The sequence below is a fragment of the Ailuropoda melanoleuca genome, chromosome 14 (assembly GCF_002007445.2).
Source record: "Ailuropoda melanoleuca isolate Jingjing chromosome 14, ASM200744v2, whole genome shotgun sequence".
In the NCBI taxonomy this organism is placed as follows: domain Eukaryota; kingdom Metazoa; phylum Chordata; class Mammalia; order Carnivora; family Ursidae; genus Ailuropoda; species Ailuropoda melanoleuca.
The window spans coordinates 11,239,551-11,255,916 of NC_048231.1; the positions used below are offsets into that span (position 1 = coordinate 11,239,551).

Sequence of the window (16,366 nt, forward strand, 5' to 3'; positions counted from 1 at the left end):
GCCTGGGGGGCTCTGATGGTTGGGCGGCTGCCTTCGGCTTGGGTCCAGGTCCTGGGATCGAGCCCGAGCCCCGTGTCCGGCTCCCTGCTCAGCGGGGAGTCTGCTTCTTCCTCTCCCTCTGCCGCTCCCCCTGCTTGTTCTCTCTCTCTCTCTCTCAAATGAATAAATAAAAACTTCAAAAAATATAAAATAAAAAAATAAAATAAAATAACTTCTCTGGAGGTGCCTGGCTGGCTCAGTCAGAAGAGCACACAACTCTTGATCTCAGGGTCGTGAGTTCGAGCTCCACGTTGAGTGTAGAGATTACTAAAAAAATAATAAAATAAACTTTAAAAAAAACCAACCAGTGTAGGCTCTGGCCTACACTGTCTCCCATGCTTCAGACCCTATGCACCCCCTGCCTGCTGGAATCCCCTCCCAGAGATTCCAGTACGTGGCTGTCCCATGTGCTTCCATCCTGTATTCTCTGCTGCGCTCATCCTACAGCCTGGAGGTGAAATTTAATTCTTGACTCCCCCTTACCCACCCTGTCACATCTGTCACCAACTTGTTACAACTTGCCTTCCCAGTGTTTCTCTAATTTGTCCCCTGCCTTTACCGCTGCCCCATCGACGCCATGATTGACTGAATTAATGCACAACTGCTGTTGCTTCGCCATCTCTCTTCTTGACCTATTGCTATGCGACCAATTACCCCCAAACTCAACAGTGGGAAACAAATATGTATCGTGTCCCACAGTTTCTGAGGGTGAGGGGTCTGGGACTGGCTTCACTGGGTGGTTCTGGCTCAGCATTGCTTAGGGGGCTACAGTCCTGCTGTTGGCTAGGGCTGTGGTTATCTCACCAGTCCAAGTGGCTGGAGAATCTGCATCAAGCCCACTCACGTGGTTGTTGGCTGGCCTTCCTTCCTTGCCGGCTGTTGGCTGGAGGCTTCAGTCAGCCTCTCCTGAGGTTACGTGAGTGTCACCATAATGCAGCCGGCTTTTCTCTGAGGGAGTGGTGTGTGTGTGTGTGTGTGTGTGTGTGTGACAGAGAGAGAGAGAGAGAGAGAGAGAGAGAGATTACTCAATATGGAATCCAGAGTCGTCTTATACCTAACTTCCAATGTTTTCACTTCTGCTGTATTCTACTAGACCAAACCTGGTACGTGTAGGAGACTATGTGTGAAAACCAAAATGTGAGGATCCCTAGGGGTCATCTTGGGAGTTGGCCACCACAACATCAATTTATCCCTTTCTTTGGTAGAAACATCCCTTGATTGTCCTTTGGGAAACCACCCCTCCCCTACTATTAAGTTATAGTATAAATGGGGCTGCCCCTTCTCCATTTCTGGCATGGGTCCCCATCTGCTGAATGGGTCTTGATTAGGTAAGGCCCATATCAATATATTTTGTTATGGATAGAATGTTCGTGTCCCTTTGAGATTCACATGTTGAAATCCTAATTTCCAACGTGATGGTATTGGGAGGTGGTGCCTTTGGAAGGTAATTAGGGTTAGATTAAGTCATGAGGATGAGGCCCTCGTGATGAGATTAACACCCTCATAGAAAGAGGAGAAGACAGTGGTCTCTCTTTTTAAATGTTTGCTTCGAGGAAGGCCTCATGAGGACACAAGCAGGAAGAGGGCCCTTTCAAGAACCTGACCATACTGGCACCCTGGTCCTGGACTTCCAGCTTCCAGAACTGTGAGAAGTAAATGTTTATTGTTTAAGCCCCCCAGTCAGTGGTATTCTGTTATAGCAGCCTGAATAGACTAAGACACAGGTTTTCTGGCCGTAGTGATTGGTTCCTGAATGAGCAGATAACCCAGTTGAAAGGCAATGAGACATTAGGAGATATTGCCAGAGCTTCTGTGAAGGATCTAAGAAGCTTCAGCGAAAGCTCCTGGAAGGGATGCTCTCTCTTCTTCTGGATTTGGTGGCATGACGTTGTGAGGCTAGGGCTGCTAACCTCTTGCTAACACCAGCTGAGCCGGCCCGGGAATGAAGCTGACGCTCTGGAGAATTGGAGCCACACACGGATGCTGGCGATGCTGCCTGAGCTCTAGACCCAGCCAGGCCTGCAGCTGGGCCTGTCTGAAAACTTCTCCGTATATTAGCCAATAAAGAAACTCCTTGTCTTAAGATGGTTATACTAGAAATTCTGTTCCTTGCCATGTAGAGTCCCAGCTGATTTTGGCCTCATCACAAACTTCCCCCTCTAAACCATAAATCTGATCATGTTATCTCCTGGCATAAAACCTTACAATATCTATTCAGTGTTCACTGGATAAAGTCTGAACTCATCAAGATGGTGCTTGAGGCCTACCATAATCCTTTCTATCTCCACGTCCAGCCTCTTCTTTCCATGCTTCTGTTTTGAACAACACTCAACTATTTCTACCATATGCCCTACTGTTCTGAAGAGGGTCCTTGGCTGGGAGTACATGAACCTTACTCAGGAAGTAGGGCGGTAGAAAACATAGGCGAGAACTAGAGTCGGCCTAACCAAATTTGCCTGGAAGTCCCAGGCCCAGACCCACAAGCTACACTCGTTCTTCTGTGCTAACCCTGGAGATCCTGGGCTTCTAAAGTTTTCCATCAGGCTCCCTGTTTCTGCAGCTCTGAATTCCTCACAGTGTCTTACTGTGCATTCAGCCAGATCTCTACAGAGCTCCATAGGACAGCTTAATTGCAACCTCAGGATATCTTATTCCACTTCTCCTTAACCCAAGCTATGGCCATTTGAATTAAATACTCAATATCCAAGCTCTTAAAAAAAGGGGGACTGCTTATTTTAGGTACAACGATGAGGAATACACACACAGCAGAACTTCTTATTCCCTTCCAGAGCTCTTTATCCAAAACATCCATTTTTCTTCTGGGCTAAACTTGGCCACTAGTGGGTACTCTGATTTATCAGACAGATGTCAAGTGTTCTGCACTGGATTGGTCCTGTGTGTCTTGACCCTAATTATTGTATTAGAGAAGGAATAATTTTCAGTATTGGAGATGATTTTTTTTTTCTTTCAAGATTTTATTTAAATTCAAGTTAGTTAACAGTATTGGAGCTGATTTTGTGGTGGGGAGGTGGCTCTCTTTGGGGGATCTCTCATGTGTGTCCCACCACAATGGCTCCGTTATAAGTTGGTGTAAGAGTTAATACTTTTGAGGCTTCCTCCTCAATGTTAAAGATGGAAAAGGCTCAGTCATTGCTCAGTCCCAGTTCCTGACAGCTTGGAGGATGGAGTAGGTAAAGAGGTCAACAAGCATTGGTAGGCTCTCGTCCAGTTCTCTTTCATAAACCCCTTGAAGTGTTTGGTCTTTGGAATGCTGTAGGCTGTTATCTTTTACCTACAGAGGATTTGGGGGCATGAGAAAAAAGCTTCCATGTTCTTCAAGTCAGTCGTGTGGGTTCTCCCTGTTACAGCAGCCTAACCTCCACTACGGTTTCTGTCTTTCCTCAATGAAGAGACAGGGCTGCCTGTCTTAGTACAGCTGAAATGTGCTGAGCGGACCAGGCATTGGATCAAATACATTTCACGCACTGCCTCACTTAATCCTTATCACAACCCTATGAAATAAGTACTATCATTGACTGATTTCTTTTTTTTTTTTAAAGATTTTATTTATTTATTTGACAGAGATAGAGACAGCCAGCGAGAGAGGGAACACAAGCAGGGGGAGTGGGAGAGGAAGAAGCAGGCTCATAGCAGAAGAGCCTGATGTGGGGCTCGATCCCATTACGCCAGGATCACGCCCTGAGCCGAAGGCAGACGCTTAACCGCTGTGCCACCCAGGCGCCCCCACTGACTGATTTCTGACATGAGGAAGTGAGGCTTAAAAGGTCCAGCAACAGGCTGAAAATCATAGTCACTCCTTACAAAGGTCATCAGAGTGCCCATGATGTGCCAAGCCCTACTTCAGCCTCTGGAGCAACCAGAGTGGGTGTTGGGGCTGAAATGCCAGCACACATGACTCCAGCTCCTGCAGGCTTAGCTGACGGGCTCAGCTGCTTCCCCTGTAGTGTTCTGCCTGTGGGCGTTCCGTGCAATACAGACTAGATGCTTCCGTCCTTAGTCCTAATGCTTATGCTGAAACCGTTTACACATTCTAGCTCACACATTTCTAACACAAAGACAAAAATGCAGCTAAAGTTACTTACCTGTGATGTGAAATGTTCTCTCCTGATTTAAAAAATGCTGTAAGGTTTTGGATTTCCCTTTTGGATAAACTTTGGAAAGAAAATCCTTTGGAACCCCTGAGGTGGAAGAGACATGCTGGGTCAAACCACTTCCAGCTGTGTGACTTTGAGCTTTGTCATCAAGATATTTTTTTTCAAGATTTTTTTTTTCAAGGGGGGTATGAGTTGATTTTAGAGAGTTGTATGGGGCTGACTTGGCTACTGAATCCAAAGGCCTGCGTGCTCTGCCTGGCGCACACGAGGGGCAGATGAATGCAGCTTTCTTGCAGGAGGATGAGAACTGCTGGGAGGCCACTGGGTTTTGCAGTCAGGAGGATGGGGACCAGTGAGAGCAGTTTCAGTGGAGAAGCGGGGGCGGGGAGGAGGAAGTCTGCTGCAGATGAATGAGAGCTTGAGAAAGTGGCATCTCAGTGCATAAAGACTACCTGCTCTGTTAAGAAATAACGTTGGCTTACAAACTGTGGAAGGAGCTGAGACGTCCTTTGACAGATGAATGGATAAAGAAGATGTGGTTGATATAGACCACGGAATATTACTCAGCCATCAGAAAGGATGAATACCTACCATTTACATCGACGTGGATGGAACTGGAGGGTACAATGCTAAGTGAAAGAAGTCAATTGAAGAAAGACAATTATTATATGGTTTCACTCATATGTGGAATATAAGAAATAGTGCAGAGGACCATAGGGGAAGGGAGGGAAAACTGGATGGGAAGAAATCAGAGGAGACAACCATGAAAGACTCTTAACTATGGGAAACAAATCGAGGGTGCTGAAGAGGGGGTGGGTGGGGGGGTGGGGTAACTGGGTGATACACATTAAGGAGGGCACGTGATGTGATGAGCACTGGATATTATACACAAGTGATGAATTGTTGAACCCTACATCTGAAACTAATGATGTATTATGTGTTGGCTAACTGAGTTAAAAAAAAAAAAAGAAATATGTTGGCTAAGGAAAGGTGAGATAGGGCAGTTTGACAAGTGGCAGAGGTTAAGAGGAGGATTTCTTTTAAAAAAGTTTTAGGGCACCTAGGTGGCTCAGTTGGTTAAGCGTCTGTCTTCGGCTCAAGTGATGATCTTGCATTCCTTGGACTGAGTCCTGCATGGGGCTCCCTGCTCAGCGGGGAGCCTGCTTCTCCCTCTCCTTCCACCCCCCCACCCCGCTCATGCTCTCTCTCTCTCTCTCACGCTCTCTCTCAAATAAATAAATACAATCTTTGAAAAAGTTTTAAAGGGGGGAACGAAGCAGTTTTGACAGTTAAGGATCAAAGAGGTAGTGGAGAGGATGGAACTTAAGAAAGAAAAAAAAAGGGAGAGAGTAAAATGATGGATGGAGCAAGGTCTGGAACCTGATGCACAAAGAGCCAAAAACTTGGACAGAAATTGAACCCTTGTTTCTCTGGGACAGATGAGAAGGAGAAGATGGGTGAAGATATAGGTAATCTGAAGAGGGATCAGGAAGAGATGGAAGCAGTGGCAGCCTGATAACTTCAATTCTTTTTTCTTTATTTCCAGATGATAGAAGATAGTGTGTAGGGACTCCTGGGTGGCTCAATCAGTTAAACATCTGCCTTTGGCTCAGGTCATGATCCCAGGGTCCTGGGATCCAGCCCTGCATCAGGTTCCAGGCTCAGCAGGGAGCCTGCTTTTTCCTCTCTCTCCCCACCCTCCACCTCATGCTCTCTTTCACGCTCTCTCTCTCTCTTTCTCAAATAAATAAGTAAAATCTTAAAAAAGAAAAAAAGAAGCATTGAATTAGAGGATAATTGAGAGCAGAGGTAAAAGTGGGACAGAACTAGAATTTAAACTGGGTATTAACTCATAGCATAACTAGCATCCATAAGCACTGTGCCGTGGACATATAAAGAATTTCTAAGTTTTGTCAACAATTCAACAAAGTCTGAGTTAGTGGGAATTACTTTGTATACCTAAGAAAATATTCTCAGGAGCCCTCAGGCTAACCTTCCCTCCTCTTTCTCTCTAAAGGTATTGCCCTATTTCTCCTTCAGCTCAATCTCTGTTCAGAGAAGCTCTACCTACTCCGATTTCTACCTCACTCCAGCCTTCTCTAGCCTTGGTGGTCAGGACTCTGCAAAGTCAGGAGAAGCGCATCCCCCTTCTGGGATTTCTGGGGCCAGCTACCCTAATGCACAGAAAGGCATCCCGTGAAGGTCATGCTGCAGCTTTTGTGAAAAGGGCCTCGACAGGAAGATTAGGAAGTGGGAGTTCTGGGCAGAGTAGATGTTTAGATTCTGTAACCCTCAACTTCTTTACTTACAAGATGTTATACACGTACATGGAAGCATTGTGTAAGGGTTGACTGAGTTGATGAGTGTAGAGTCCTTAGCACGATGCCTGGCACATAATAGTGGCTCAGGAAACAGGAGCTGTCAATATTAAGAAGTATGGTGAAGGGGATATGTTTAGGTGCTCTGAATTTAAGTTTACCTTGATGTTGTGATGGTGTGTGTCCCACATCAGCTTCCCTATGACTGTTCCAATCAGGACTCCAGCCATAAACTGAGTGAGATATGGGTATTCAGAGGAGGGAAGATGGAGTTAGATGACAGGAGGATTTTATGGAGAACAAGAAAGTGAGTTCCTAGACCTAGGTCAGCAGTCCTCTCAGACTCCTGGTTGAGTATTAGACCCACCTGCAGCCCTTACTAACAAACTACGTAGGGTTCCAGTATAGACAATTAAATCAGAATTTCTGCCAGTAGGGACGCAGGCAGCAGAACATTATAAACACTTCCCAGATGATTTTGGTGCATGGCTGGTGTTGAGAAACACTGATCTAGGCACTAAAATTAAAGTAGTGGGTTCACAGGTGTTTTAATTATTATGCACTAAATTAAACAATGATAAAAAAAATCACGATGTAACAATAGAAAGAAGTCAGGGCTGTAGGAGTAAATCAGCCAAACTGGAATATTTTTAAAAACCATAAATTTCCAAGAGAGATTAAGGCTACCCTTTCAAAAAATCTTTAGAATTATTAGCTAGAAGCAAGGAAGCAGCACTTTTTCTTTGTGTTGGAAGTTTTGGATAGGAATTTTTAAGCATCTGGTGATATTTAGGGCATTTTCAGAAAAACAAAGTTACTGATTGGGATGGGTATTTTCCCCAGTCATGTACTTGTGTCACACTAAGTGGAATAACAGACACAAATTTGAATACACTTTTGATCATAAATATATTAAAGAAACATGGAAAATGCCCACGACTATGTTTTATGAATAAAAACCCTTCATGAAACCAAATTCTATATGTGAGGATGATTCATATTTTGGAAATACAATTGTGCTTTTTAGAAGAACACTACAGAGAAATTATTTAAAAAGCCAAATAGGTATCCTTCAGGGTTGGGAATAAGGATAGCTTTTTAACATCTTTTTAAAAAATCTATGTGTTTTGAAAATGATGTATTATTTTGAATTGGAAAATAAACCATGTATTAAACGCTTAGGAAAGAAAACACTCGAAGGAAATATAGCGAAACATAATCTGAGGTTCATTTGGTGAGCTGGCTTCACAAGTGTTCTCCTCTTCTTTCAATTATTCGTCCTGTAGTACATTTTTGCGATAATGAGCACATAGATATTTTTATAATTGGTATACAATAAACTCTATTTAAAAACAAAGATCGAATCCTCTGTCCTTGTTTACAGTTTTATCTGACAAAGGGAGTTGGGTGGAGCATTCACAAAACATTTAAAAGTTTAGGAGTCAGTTAGCTCAGGGGTTGACAAATGTTTTCTGTGAAGAACCAGATAGTCAATATTTTACGTATTGTGGTCCGTACAGTCTCTATCGCAACTATTCAGACCTGCTTCTGTGGCAGGATACAGATACAGACAGTAAGTAAATGAACACGGTGGCTGTGTTCAAAAAAACTTTATGGATGGATACTGACCTTTGAATTTCATCTAAATTTCATGTGTCACGAAGTCTTTTATCACCTTCCCCCAACCCAAACCGTTAAAAATGTAAAACCATCCTCAGGCCATACAAAAACAAGTGGCAGGCTGATGATTAGGCCCACAGGCCATAATTCTCTGATGCCTGTGTTTGATGAAATCAGGAACGTGATGAATAAAACATCCCACGGTTATGTGAAAGACCCCAACAGAGATGGCCAACAAACTGTGTTAATTTTTAAATTTTATTGTGTTTATTTTAATCTGTGATTTTTCTGCATCTTTTTTTTTTTCCTTTCCTAAGATTTGCTACTCACTTGGATGTCTTAGGAAAAAGATGCCATGCCATTTTGTTGAAACATTAATATTGGAGCAGGACGACATGAAAAAAACAACGCTAATGCGAATCCAAATCTACAGGTACAGAATCTTTTCTGTGCTAAGCATTTCTGGAAAACAAAAACATAACACATATCCGTATGCAGGAATTGTAGGGGCATATGCAGAACATTATAGGATCACACAGGAGGGAGAGTAATTATGCTCATGGAAGATGACTGTGTTTATTGGAGAAACTGTAAGAAACAATCTGGTAGCAAGACTTATTAAGCAAGTGTTATGGAAAAAACAAATATTGCAAAAAGTCATTTAAAAAAAACAGTAGATTAGGTCACTAGGCACTATTAATGAAAAATTACCTTTGCGAAAATCAAACCTTTTTAACAGTAAACCAACCAAGAGAAAGGCTTTGTGAAAACTAATGAAGGGAAACCTTACTAGAGTCTGGAGGCTAGAAGTGGGAGCCAAACCATCCATCTGCAATTATAGTTAGAAGTGTCAGTTAACAAACCCCAATAGAAGAAACCGCAAGAAGGAAGAATCATCACAGTCCCCAATGTGGAAAAGGTATACACTGCATTTTCTATGAGAGAATGACTACCCCTGGGGTGCCTCGGTGAGTCTGACTCTTGGTTTTGGATCAAGTCAAGATCTCATGGGTTGTGAGATTGAGTCCCTTGATGGTCTCCACCCTCAACGGGAGTCTGCTTGGGATTCTCCCCCACTGCCTCTGCCCCTCCTCACTTGCACACACTCTCTCTTTCTCTTAAATAAACAACTCTTAAAAAAAAAAAAGGAAAGAAAATGACTACCCCTATACTCAACCAATGAGAAAACGTGCCTTTCTCCAACGATCTTTGGACTTTCCTTCAAAACAATCCCTCCAACTTCCTCCTTCTTCATAACATGTTCCTCTCCTTGTTGGATTTGCCTATGGTTTTTCTGCAGCTTATATGTCTTGAATTATAATTCTCTACTATTCCTGAATAAACTCATTTTGCTGGAGAAATAACAGTTTTATTTTTAAGATTAATAGCCTTTATATAAAAAAAATTAGTCCTGAAGAAAATCACAATGCTGTGGGCTAAAGACAGCAACTTTTTTCATCATGTACGGTACCATCAGTCTTGTACTGTCTTGCCCTTTCACTCCCAGAAAACCTTCTTTAGATTACTTTGTTATTGCAGCAAAAATAACATTTAGTGAGTGAGATCACAAGTGATTGCTTCTATCATAGTCAATAGAAAATGTAGAAAATAATTGGAAGACCACTTTTTTTTAATTATGCAGAAAGCAAACAAATGCAGCTAAATAAGTACTGGTTTGGGACAATTTGTACATTATGAGATGCCAGTGTTTATTAGGCTAGTGGCTATAGGTGTTTTCTATTAACAAACTCGTATTTCTTTTAAATCCAACCTTCATTCCCCACACCATAGACGACTAAATTCACAATTTTGCTACATACCTACCGAGGCTCTTCTTAAAATAAACAAATGTATAGGGGAGGGGCACCTGCTAGCTCAGTCCATTGAGCATCTGCTTTTGACTCAGGTCATGATCCCAGAGTCCTCCGTGCTCAGTGAGGGTGGTGTGGTGGTGTCTGCTTCGCCCTCTCCCTCTGCCCCTCCCCCCATGCTCTCTCTCAAATAAAATCTTTTAAAAAATAAACAATGTGTAAATGGACAATCTCATTCCATACAACTCTCCAAGTTCTAACCTAGAGCTTCTAGGGGCTGGGAAGTCAGAGTAAGGGTCCGTAGGTCTGCTGCTTCTTGAACTACTTTATCTCTGTGTAACTTTAGTTGCAAACAACAACCCTAGATACTGGACACCTCTTTAAAATGGGGTGCCTCGAGTTCCACCTAAAAGCATTAAAGGAATATAACCTTTTCACAATCATTCTCTTTATGCCTGGACTGCTAAATCTGACAACTTCGCTGGGAAAATGTGGAGTTAAGGCTGTGGAAGGCTGTTTCACCCTCATTTTGAAAACATAGTCTTTTGTTTCTGAGGAATGGTATACTTTTATGTGTTACATTAACAGAAACGTGAACAGGGAGGGTTAGCCAAATACCATTTGGACTTTAAAAGTAGCTTGAAACCTCTTCCAACCAGCTCAGCCCTAGGGCAGAAATCTGCATTCTGGCTTCAATTCAAGATGGCCTGCTAGCTGCAGGCCCAATTTCAGTAATTCATCATTGCAAGAACCTTCTATTTAAAAAATGCTGCAGTTCCTTAGTCTTACTATAAACCACACGTCCATGGTATGATAGTATGGTTAAAATATTCACTTGTGCATGAAGGAGTGTCCTCCAAAGTACAACCATAAACTGCAAGAAGCAAGGGGTTATAGATGGCCAAATATTTTTGCAAAGCTTCTTTTACCCAGTACTCTTCGGGTATCTTAAAAATACTTAAGAAAAAAAATTAGTGTCATTTGCTCTAGTGAATCTTCACGGAGAGACAATGATGAACAGCACTTCGCGGCCTCTTTGGAGCGAACATCTTCAACCGCGGCCCTTCCAGCGCCGGACACCTGACAGCCACAAACACGCCAATTCCCGCCCCTAGGACCCCGCCCATCGCGGGTGCAGGTCGCTGGGGCAGTCGCCGTAAAAATGCCCCGGCCCCGCGTAAACTTCCGGCGTGGAGGAAATTTCCGTCCCTGGATCCAACGGGGAGGTCCCTAGGGCGGTACCGGAAGTGACGCAGGGGCGCGCCCTCCATTTTGTGGAGCGCAGGAGCAGCTAAGTGCGTCAGTTGTGGAGAGGCGTAGACGAGTTTAGTCCTGGTCTGCGGCGAGGTAGACGGCTCCGTCGCAGACTACGGACCTCTCTGGTCTCAGCTGCCAAAGATCCTGTCCGGTAGGTGAGTGGCTCACTTTGAGGGAAAGGCTTCTCGGATCGAGGCTTCTTCATGGCCGCTCAGATCGTGAGTGGCCAGGGCTGCTCTCTTTGCGGAGGACGGCGTCCAATGAGCGCAGTTTATTCGAGGTGGGCGCTGGGGCACGTCTCCCTTTGGGTATCGTTTGAGGGGAACTGACGGTGGAAGGGCGGTCGTGGTTATGGTCGTTTATACACAAGGGTTGTGTGCCCCTCCCTGCCTCCTTACCTCTTCACTACCCGGACCCCCTCCCCCTCCCCCGAGTATTGGGCTGAGACCTTTGCTCGGGGTGTGGTTAGGGCTCTCTGCGGGTGGGCACAGTGACTCCGGAACTGTGGAGTCCCGGGTGGGGGGAGGGAGAAGGGTGTTTGGCACGCGCGGCTCACCCCACCGCTGGCTCCGCCGCCGCCATTTTGTGGCTGCCAGCGTCCGCCCGCCGCCGTCTGCGCAGGCGCGGCGGTGGCGTCGCGAGATTCCGGCTTCCACCCGCTGTGACGCTCCTGGGAGGCGGCGACGTGCGCACGGCCCGTCGCCATTGGGCTGGCCTTGCGGAGGGCGGGGTCGGCTCCGCCCGCACTTCTCGGCCTTTCCTAACTGCGGCAGATGGGAGGGGGCCAGAAGAGCCGGGGAGAGAGTGCGGCTGCGCAGTTCCAGAGGCGGCAGTGGGCGTTGCGGTTGCTGCGGTCTGGGCCCAGGGAAGGATCGTGTTGGGAGCCGAGTTTTAATTTTGTCTGCAAGGGACCTGGCCTAATAAGAGGCACTCTTGGCAATCTTGTTTATAACATCACCGGGTAAACATTTTATTTTATGCCGTTTATGTTTTTGACCCCTTGACCAGGCATTCTTCTGACATTGACTAGTATTGTCTCAATTGAATTATTTTTGTAACAGGAAATACTAGCCGGACACCATGAGTGGTTGTCGAGTATTTATCGGGAGGCTAAATCCAGCGGCCAGGGAGAAAGACGTGGAAAGATTCTTCAAGGGGTATGGACGAATAAGAGATATTGATCTGAAAAGAGGCTTTGGTTTTGTGGTAAGTATTTAGAACTGGTTGTTCAGAACTATTGTTAAGTCAGTAAAGATTTTGATAAGCAGTGCGTTTGAGTATAGGGTATTTTTAAGGATAAAGGAACCTCGCTGTTAGTTGGAGGGAAACCACTCCTGATCGCTTTTGCCTTGAGCTTATGTGTATGGCACTGTCATTAAGATACTCATTCTGTCACACTGTTTTAGTGATTCCAATGTGTTACTTTAAGGCCATGTTAAGCATTTTTTTTTTTTCCCATGTTTATTTTTTAGGAATTTGAGGATCCCAGGGATGCAGATGATGCTGTATATGAACTCGATGGAAAAGAACTGTGTAGTGAAAGGTGAGAACTTTAGTTTTGGAACTGGTTAGCACTGTAAGATAGAAGAGACTAGGTCAGCTGAGATATTTCAGAGTAGATGTTAGGTAGCTTGTGTGGTTAACAAAGCCTTTTTTCCCCTTCCTGTAGGGTTACTATTGAACATGCTAGGGCTCGGTCTCGAGGTGGACGAGGTAGAGGACGCTATTCTGACCGTTTTAGTAGTCGCAGACCTCGAAATGATAGACGGTATGTGATGGATCGTGAATGGCTACTATGAACAATCATTACTGCAGGAAGAGTTTTTAATGTTTAAGAACCATTAACAATAAGTGATTTTATTACTTAACCATATAATCATTTCTGTTACTCCTGTGTTAGTCCACTGTTCCTGATTAGTGTGTGTAGTAAGTCCTATAAAGTAACTCAGAAACTCGATGGGAGTCATTTGAATGACTTGGTCTACCTGATTGCTTGAATTTGCCCACAGTGGAACACAGTAGGTACACACTGCTGCATTTCTTCCATTGTGAGTACTCATTTTCTTCCTCAGAAATGCTCCACCTGTAAGAACAGAAAATCGGCTTATAGTTGAGAATTTATCTTCAAGAGTCAGCTGGCAGGTTTGTTGAAATACAGTTTTGAGCTATTTTAATGTGGCTTTTTAAAAATTAATGGGAAGCTAATGTTTTATTATGTTTTATTAAAAGTAATTTTATCTTTAATTAAATTAATGGAATTAATTGTAATTTTAAAATTTTAATTAAATGTAATTGGGGGATATTTCAAATTTTAATATTAGTGATGAAATGTTTAATGTTTTGAGGATATTTTTTCTTGTTTTTTAAAATCAATTTTAACCAAATATTAAACCCTTTATTTGCCAGCCTATCTGTGTCGTTGGCCTTATGACGAGGAGTGCCTGTGGGTTATCCTAATCGTTGTCTTGGTCACTCTTGGTTGGGCCTGGTTGACTTTGCCAGTCAGCTCCTACAGTGATCAATTGGCCACCTCTAGATCTGTGTTTGCCGGTCTAGACGTAATCGGTGCACTTACTTGAAGTGCCAGGTTGCAGCGATCCCAGAGCGTTGATAACGTGATCTGATCCCTAAGTTGAGAGCTGTCTTCCTGTAACGCTTCCGAATAAGAGGTCCTGGTCGAAAAGAGTTGAAAGATACGAAGTTAGGTGGTCGTTGGAATCCTGATCGCAGTAAAGTGGTCCTTGGTAACTGCACAAGAGTAGAACATGTCTGCATCCGCCAGTAGTCTGCTAATAGGGAGGGCTGTGCGATTAAAGGCTTCCATCGATTGGGTAGTGTCCTTCAAGTGGGTGGCGAAGAGCCAGTCGGGCATATGTCATGAAGGTTTCTCCGACCGATTAATGGTTTGCTGCTTGACTAGCCTAGGGAAATAATAATAAAGGTAAAGTAAACTTTTTTAATGACATATGGGGCACAAAATAACTGGTGTCTTGTAAATGTTCTGTTTTTTTTTTTTAATATAAAACTTCTACTTTAGTCTTTACTTTAAAAATATGTACTGTTCCTTTTTGTTTTGTTTTTTTGTTCTGTTTCGTTTTTTTCTTTTTGTATTGAGCTCAGTATAGACTAATACTACTTTAATGTTAAAATCTGAATTTCCTATGGCATTTTGCTTAAAAGCAATATGCTTTTTGCTTATTTCGTGCCCTGGCATAGATAATTTTTGAATTCTGATAGAATACAAGTGTGGTAAATACCATGTTTGTACTTTATCTAACATCTTCTCTTCCAGTAGTCTTGTTTTTTATACCATGTGGTTGTTTGTGTGTCAAGTTTCCCTTTCTTCGCGTGACACGGTTGTCTTGTGTTAAGGATCTCAAAGATTTCATGAGACAAGCGGGGGAAGTAACCTTTGCGGATGCACATCGACCTAAATTAAATGAAGGGTGAGTCTGTTTTGAAGGTCATAACAGCCTTTTAAAATCTACTGAAAATTTTACTGTGAATGTTTTCTGAAAACAGAATTTGGATATGCTGGAGAGCAGTGGTCTCAATCGAGGATGAATTTGTTCCATAGGGGGCATTGGACCACATTTTTGGTGATTGTAACTGGTCAAGGGTGCTACTGGCATCTTGTGGGTAGAGGCCAGGGATGTTGCTACACATGGCTACAAAGCATGGGAAAAGTCCTCCACAGCAAAGAACTGTCTAGCTTTAAAATGTCAATGGTTTGGAGGTCGAGAAACCTTGTAATGCTGTTCCCAAGATCTAAGATTTTTAATAGAGCAGTAGCAGGAGGAATCTTTAAAAGGTAACCTCAGATATTCTGGATTTTGTCATACGTAGTTTGAGACTAGACTACCAGATGTATATAACTTTACAAATGGCTTTTTTTCATTGTAGGGTGGTTGAGTTTGCCTCTTACGGTGATTTAAAGAATGCTATTGAAAAACTTTCAGGAAAGGAAATAAATGGGAGAAAAATCAAATTAATCGAAGGCAGCAAAAGGCACAGGTATCTTTCTAACATTTAAGACAAAGTTATAGTTGGTGGGTTTCTGGGGCCCACCACTTACGTTGCATTTGTTTGTTTATTTTGTTTTCCTTCCTAGTAGGTCACGAAGCAGGTCTCGTTCCAGGACCAGGAGTTCCTCTAGGTCTCGTAGCCGGTCTCGTTCTCGGAGTCGCAAGTCTTACAGCCGGTCCAGGAGCCGGAGCAGGAGCCGGAGCAAGTCCCGTTCTGTTAGTAGGTCTCCTGTGCCTGAGAAGAGCCAGAAACGTGGTTCTTCAAGTAGATCTAAATCTCCAGCATCTGTGGATCGCCAGAGGTCCAGGTCCCGATCCCGGTCAAGGTCCAGATCAGTTGACAGTGGCAATTAAACTGTAAATAACTTGCCCTGGGGGCCTTTTTTAAAAAAACAAACCAATTCCCAAACCATACTTGCTAAAAATTCTGGTAAGTATGTGCTTTTCTGTGGGGGGGGGGGTTGGGATTTGGAGGGGGGTTGGGTTGGGCTGGATATCTTTGTAGATGTGGACCACCAAGGGGTTGTTGAAAACTAATTGTATTAAATGTCTTTTGATAAGCCTTCCGCTCACATTTTTGTGAATGTCTGAAGTGTATAGTTTGTGTATATTGAGAGAGCTCTTTTATAACTAAAGCAAACTTAATTTTTTTGTACTAGAAAAGATTTGAACATTTTAGTTCTTGGTTATTCAAATATGTTAATTCAGAATTAGTTTAATGCCTCAATTAAACTAATTAATAGCTTTGGACATTTAAAAGAGCTCTACATTTGCTTGTACATAAAGGCTTGAGTTTTCCTTGTTAGGGCCAAGGGTGTCCTCCCACCCACCCTTTAACAGCTGCCTGACAAAGACACGTTAAAGCAGCTGTTGTTATTGATAATAAAAGATTATAAAACTGTTTTTGTCTTTTTGTCTGAAGGATATATGCTATTACTTCTCTATCCCCATCTATGTTCAGCACATTTAAAATGCTTCCAAGAGAATCCTGGAGTTTGGTTGATGGATTTTTAAAGTTTTTTTTTTTTAATTTAAATCTTATCCTTGCCACCTCTGGGCTAGGCAAAACAAGTGGCAGAGAAATCTGCATACTGTTCAAAACAATGACAACAGTTAGTTTCCTCCCATGCTCTTAACCTTTATCACTTCTATCAAAATATCAATCAGGCTATTTAGGCTTC

General features: G+C 43.2%; 1 protein-coding gene across 6 annotated transcripts; it reads left to right on the forward strand.

Moving 5' to 3' along the window:
• Positions 1–11,159: 11,159 nt before the first annotated feature.
• On the forward strand, positions 11,160–16,086 carry SRSF5 (serine and arginine rich splicing factor 5). 6 transcript variants are annotated; one of them, XM_034642256.1, is made up of 9 exons: positions 11,169–11,315; positions 11,934–12,121; positions 12,222–12,366; positions 12,633–12,703; positions 12,830–12,928; positions 13,233–13,302; positions 14,533–14,606; positions 15,064–15,174; positions 15,272–16,086. In XM_034642256.1, exons 3-9 carry the CDS (start codon positions 12,241–12,243, stop codon positions 15,537–15,539), a joined length of 819 nt encoding a protein of 272 aa, XP_034498147.1. In that variant the 5' UTR covers positions 11,169–11,315; positions 11,934–12,121; positions 12,222–12,240; the 3' UTR covers positions 15,540–16,086. The 6 variants fall into 6 exon arrangements, with proteins under 6 accessions (XP_019652828.1, XP_011220369.1, XP_019652829.1 ...); XM_019797269.2 differs by lacking the exon at positions 11,934–12,121 and having other exon boundaries at positions 11,160–11,315; XM_011222067.3 differs by lacking the exon at positions 11,934–12,121 and having other exon boundaries at positions 11,160–11,311.
• Positions 16,087–16,366: the final 280 nt, after the last annotated feature.

Excerpts from the sequence above, each read along its gene's own strand:
- SRSF5 (XM_019797269.2), top strand. The coding sequence starts at position 12,241 with ATGAGTGGTTGTCGAGTATTTATCGGGAGGCTAAATCCAGCGGCCAGG. Across the intron at positions 12,929-13,232 it reads AGACCTCGAAATGATAGACG|AAATGCTCCACCTGTAAGAA; the intron begins GTATGTGATGGA and ends TTTCTTCCTCAG. Across the intron at positions 14,607-15,063 it reads CGACCTAAATTAAATGAAGG|GGTGGTTGAGTTTGCCTCTT; the intron begins GTGAGTCTGTTT and ends TTTTCATTGTAG.